The sequence below is a fragment of the Cornus florida genome, unplaced genomic scaffold, assembly GCF_030987335.1.
Source record: "Cornus florida cultivar Cherokee Brave unplaced genomic scaffold, ASM3098733v1 CherokeeBrave_3.0.0_Hap2_Chr10, whole genome shotgun sequence".
Taxonomy (NCBI): domain Eukaryota; kingdom Viridiplantae; phylum Streptophyta; class Magnoliopsida; order Cornales; family Cornaceae; genus Cornus; species Cornus florida.
The window spans coordinates 70,316,976-70,322,975 of NW_026775580.1; the positions used below are offsets into that span (position 1 = coordinate 70,316,976).

The 6,000-nt window shown below is 35.3% G+C and overlaps 1 protein-coding gene across 2 annotated transcripts; it reads right to left on the reverse strand.

Annotated features, from left to right (window-relative positions):
- Positions 1–1,231: 1,231 nt before the first annotated feature.
- LOC132278907 (uncharacterized protein At1g01500-like) lies at positions 1,232–5,325 on the reverse strand. Of its 2 annotated transcripts, none has more exons than XM_059780811.1 (3): positions 5,079–5,325; positions 3,585–4,383; positions 1,232–1,717 (listed from the first exon to the last, which is right to left on the reverse strand). In XM_059780811.1, the coding sequence occupies exons 2-3, from the start codon at positions 4,296–4,298 to the stop codon at positions 1,487–1,489; spliced, it is 945 nt and encodes a 314-aa protein (XP_059636794.1). In that variant the 5' UTR covers positions 4,299–4,383; positions 5,079–5,325; the 3' UTR covers positions 1,232–1,486. The 2 variants fall into 2 exon arrangements, with proteins under 2 accessions (XP_059636794.1, XP_059636795.1); XM_059780812.1 differs by lacking the exon at positions 5,079–5,325 and adding an exon at positions 4,550–5,065.
- Positions 5,326–6,000: the final 675 nt, after the last annotated feature.

Genomic DNA, 6,000 nt, shown 5'->3' on the forward strand with positions numbered 1-6,000 from the left:
CATCATGCACTTTGTTCCTACTCAAGGGACGAGATTGTTTTTTTTTTTTTTTTTTTTTTTTTTTTTTTTTTTTTTTTTTTGGATAGAAGATAAGAGAATAAGCTCGTAATTTCTTATATTCCTTCAGAGAGAATTCTTGGATGGAGTTTGGACACCGGAGGACTAAGGCCCTCAAACCATCTTCTTTAATGTGTGGTTAAATGCTATGAACGGTACGAGTGGCAAATATAGATGTGACTAATTTCATAAAATTAATGTGTTTTCATTGATTAGGCATACTAATGACATTGTGAGGACAGTCTAAATTGATTACGAATCAAGAAGGTGAGTGAAGCAGTCATTGTGAGGCTTGAGCATTGGACGGTTGAAACCCGGTCTGAATTGGTTATCAATCAAGGAGTGATTAGTGAAAGTCATTGTGAGAGGCTTGAGCATCGTTTGGATGTCATATGTGGAATTTTTTTGGGGTTATGCTGAACATTTAGGTTGTTCTTTCAAACTCGAAAACAGTATATAGTTATCTATAGAAAAATAGCCTCTACATGTAAAGGTAAAATTTCAAGACAGAAACAAAATTGCATACATCTAACCTTCCCTGCAATGGCAACAAGAGCATCCGGGGCGCAAGCAACTTTAGAGTGACAGTGTCTCAGTGTAGAGAGAGAGAGAGAAAGGGTCGGTACGCAAAAGCAAGTAGAGTGCCTTTTTTGTGGGCCCTACAATTACTCTCTATTGAGTTATCTGCAGACAGAGTGGGCTTTGGACAATCAGCTAAAAAAAATTTTGTTTGTGTAATTGACTGTGTGGCTTCTATCTTGTATCAATCAATTGATACAAAGTAAAACACAGACAAACGGGTCTTGCAACGGTAATTTTAAACGGTTATATTATTTACACTATAAATACTAAATTTCATCTTCAATAATTATCCTCTTCAATAATTCTCTCTTTCAATATTTTTTTTAACATTCATCTATGTGGATCCTCAACCTCCATCCTATCGCCCCAAATTCAAATTCAAATTTTTTATTTTATTTTTAAATTAAATATATAAAATAATAAATAGAAAATGAAATAACTAAGTTCCACACTATGAAACATTTGGATAAAAAAAAAAATAGAGTACCGTATCATCACCTTTTAACTTATGTGGCACTGGCAAGATGATGACTCAAAATTCGAAAGACCTAGCCTTAATGGGGGAGCTTAAGGGCAATACAACACCAGCGAAAAACAAAAAAACTATTTACAAAGTGATACATACAAGGTAATTTCAAGTTCCAGGTATGCAAAATTAGTACTTTTCATCTTCAGAAACTTGACACCTATTATTTTTTCCTAACAAATATCAAACTACAATTGAAAGTAAAAAAAAAAAAAACAATAAAAAGCACAGGAAACAAGGACTTAGAGGGAAGAAACTTTGTAATTGATTAGCTTTTGAATTAGAAGGAACTTGAATTAAATGATGTTCAGCTAAGAGACATTAGAGAAGCTGCTTTTTGAAGTTTCGGGTTGTGGTTTGGTAAGTACGGACTAGCAAACCGACTCCTATTCCGATTCCCAGACAAATGCCAAGCCCTATCCCAACACCGACTCTCACACCAGCATTGAACCAGGACAGTTCACCATCTTCTCCTTCCATGTATTCTGTTCTCCTCCAGTAAATGTTGTAGTCTTCTTCACTTTCTGGTTTGTAGTTACTGTATTCTGCTGCCTGCAATGGAAAAACACAGAAAATGCAAATCATGTGCAACTGGGCAGGAAAAGCACACCTTATTAGAGACCACCTAGACGCGAGCCGGCTAAAATCTGGTCTATTAATTTTTATGTGAAGCATAACATGTAAAAATAATAAAATGATCTCAATTCGGAAGAACCATACACATTATGTTGGAATTAATAAAGCGATTTAGGGTTTAATGGAGAAGAACTAGATGCAATTGCTTGTGGCTAAGCATAGCATCTCATTACGAGAATCAACATGGATCAGAGGTTTCCGCGGACATGGTTTTGGCTTCTTTTTTTTTTTCTTTATGGATCTAGACCGATAGTTACTGGCATTATTATCTAGTGTTAACTAACCGCAGTGGCAACATGAATGAGGTTAACAAATCAAATTAGAAGGCTTAGACCCCATGTCCCCAGAGCACATGGAAGTCTTCTTAAAAACTAGCACACAATCGTTGCCGCCCAATTACTTTTAAGACAAAACAAGGATCTATTCTGACAGATAACAATTATGCAAAGATCAGTTGTTGCGCTTTAGAGATCTATAAGAAAAATTAGGATCCTCGGATCAATTTTCATATTTCAAAAATTTGAGAGCTAGTGCTGTCCATGCAAGACGATCCAATATTTTCAGTTGATGCTAGTTTCTAGCCCGTAATTTCTCCTAGACATCTATGATTGCACAAACACTAAGATGTATGCATACAGGGTAATCCCCGGTTAAAATGATTATAAGCTTAAAACTCTAAACGATGACTGAATCTCAAGCATTGATGCTGTAGAGACCGATTTAGCCACCGAAAAGGACTAGAAGAAAGAGAACAAGAAGAGAGAGTGGGTCCAACCAGTGAAGTGTGGATCTGGCAGCAAGGCCCATGCAAGTCAGGTACTGGCAGAACAATGGATAATGCAACTGAAAATGAAAGGGCAATTGAGTATTACTCAATCCCTTCAAAAAGTGTGCCCTTTGCCCATACCCCTCAACATATTAAGGATAAGATGCTGTTTGCCAACACTAGAATCAAACCCCATTTTGCAACAAGAAGCATGTTTCCAAAGAGGAAGCAAGTGGACAACCATAACAGATGACAAAGGTCACAGAGAGGCCATTCATGATCATGCTGTGTGCCTGTGTGCTCTCCCCATCAAATGAAACACTATAATATAAATTTTGAAGCAACACCACCGTATTTTGTTGGGAGCCATGACTTGGTCCCACTTTACGAATTTCAGCTTCAAAACACTGATTTATTTTTATCGTCGACGATGGTGGTGTTGGGCATCTTAGAGCACCCCATAATCCTACACCACACACATGCAGTCCCCTTTGTCACACATGCACTGGGCAATTTCCGAAAAAATTCCCCCGGGGTGGCGTCAAGGGGGTCCCACATGATATGTGATTAAAACATGTGATAACATTGATAAAAAGAAAATTGAAGCATGTCAATACATAATTAATCTGGGATTCAAATTTGTCTAAATGAGAAAATGGTCTAACTGTATGTCTCCAATTATGCTACAGTCCGGGAATTAAAGTGTGTGTTCATAGAAAGGGTTTCTCTTTTCCTAATAATAAGTTAACCAAGTGCCAGATTCACTAAATAATTTTTATTTTCAAACTACAGTGCATCATGTGACAATATGGAGAACTTCTGTATCACAAACTAAGAGCTCATTAAACCAATTTTCTGATTAATAATTGCTAGACTAGCTGTATAGGATGTGCCTTATTAGAGATAGTATTATCATGGTAGCATTAAAATGGTAGATGAACACTAGCTCAGAAAATTAAAGAGAACCTAACATAATCTGAATTGAATCCGAGAACAAAAAAAATTGCAATATATTACCTGCAGATCAAGACCAGATGCAACATCCTTCTGGGATTCAGGTGTTTCGTACTCCGGGATTGAATCCAGCATCCCCTTCCTATTTGGCTTCTTCCGAAAACTAAGCTGCAGAGTCTTGGTTAAGATGATTGGTGTTCCTGAGAAGCAACCAGCAATATAAACCTCAACGGTTGGCAACAATGTATCAGAACCCACAATTTGCTTTCCCTTCAAGAATCCGGTGCCAACAATCATCACCGATTCACAATTCATGCTCCACAGCCTGGGACTGTTTCTTGATTCCCCGATAAAGCCATTGCTATTGGACATCTCCAGAACCCCAGAGAGCAAGAGATCCTCCTTATTAAAAACCTCGAATTTCACACTTCCTGTCAACCTTATACTATCCGTGCTCACAAACGTGGCTTCTTCGGATTTCTTATCCACTCGGTTTCTTCTAAGAATCGAAGAGACTCTTTCCGAGCAAATGGTACACCTTATACCATTCACTTCAAGGAGGGTGTCAGGGCTCAGAGGAATGTGGTTGAGAGTGAGACACTCCGGGGTCGAATCATCAACCAAGAAATTGCTGATTCTAACATAGAAAACTCTCAAATCAAACCATTTCAATGATAATTTGCTATAGGATTGGTAAGAATAAGATGGGTGTCTTATAATCTGAAGCCCCGGATCAGCCGGTTTATTTTCGTTCAATGTTTCATAAGAATTCTCCATGTTTCAAAACCTTAATCCTCACTAAAATCCTTCAACGGGGACTAAAACAAAAATATGGAAAGAACCTTTCAAGCATGACTCAGTCCTGTACCAAAACCAAGAGAACATCAATACTTAGAAAATTATGAACAACAAAACTATATGGAAATTAAAAATTAAAAATTAAAAATTAAAAATTAAAAATTAAAAATTAAAAGAACTAAACAACAAAATTACAAGGATGTCTTTTATATTGATCAATTCACAGAGACCTTGTAATTGAAGATGAACCCAAAAAAATTCAGCTGATGAAACACATGACCATAAATCTATATCAACAGAAATGACAATACAATGAATGCTCCCAAATTGGTACTGAAGAAACCCTAATTTGAGGAACAGAAAGTCCTTGATACAAGGAAAAGGGAAGACAGAATCATAACTGAAAGAGTGATATAATCTAACTTTTGTATGGGATCAAGAAAGAATAGGGACATGAACTAGTAATTGCCAGCTGTACTTTCTGTTCCAAGTCAATACATATTTGGTTTGAAGACATCAAACCTTATGAATAGAACAGAGGAGAGAGGGAGAGTGTGTGTGTGTGGAAGATATAGTGAAGAGAGAAGATATAGGTGTTCTCAAACAAGAAAATTTAATCAAAAAAATTCTCTACATATGATGCCCATAATAGAAATCAATTAATATAGTAAACACAAAATATAAAAACACAAAAAATCAACGGTGAATACAGAATAGAAATTGAAATTCTGATTTTGGAGATGAGAGAAATAAACTAACAGTCTAATAATGGATCCAAACAAAGAAGAATTTAAATTTCCTTTGTTTTTCTTTGAAATTCCAAAGCAAAGCAAAGATTTAATGGAGCTTAATGGTCTGGACGACTGCAACTCTGTTATATATAGAGAGAGAATAGGCCAAAGAGTCCAACATAACCGCCGGCAATTTAACAGTAACACGCGTCAGACAACTCTCCCTCTCTCTCTCTAAAACGCCACTCTCTCTCTCTCTCTCTAGAGAAAAATACAGATTAGAGAACCACAAGCATTTTATGAAATTACGTAATTTGCTTACCAAGAAAAACTTCCACCACAAACCGTGTGTCTCTTTCCACTAGTGTGTGTGTATATATATATATATATATATATAACCTCCAAATAATCGAATTTAAGTTACGACTTGGGAGTGATTAGACGAATCGCTTTCAAGTTACAAGGTCAGAGGTTTTGTTTATGTTCCTATCCAATTTTGTGGCAAAAAACTGACCCAATTTTTTCAAAACATTTGGCACGGCACACATTCAGTGAGTTTGAGGGGGAAAAACACGTTAAGTGAATGACTATTAAAAGAAATAAATTAATAAAAATATCTTTAGTAATAATTTTTTTTTGAAGAAATTACATATTACATACATCATACATCAAGTGTAAAAAGAAAAAATTTAAGAATATCATACATTATAAGTAAGTGTAAAAAGAAAAAATTTAAAAAGTAAAGAAAAAGGAAAGAAAAATGAGAACTTTGAAAGGAAAAAAACAAATTAGAGTTTTATGAAAGAAGATAAATTTAATCATTTTTTAGGAAACTAAAGAAATTATTTTTTAGGAAACTAAAGAAATTTAAAGAGTGCAAAAAAAAAAAAAAAAAAAAAAAAAAAAAAAAAAAAAAAAAAAAAAAAAACCAACTATGATGGCTTTTTCAC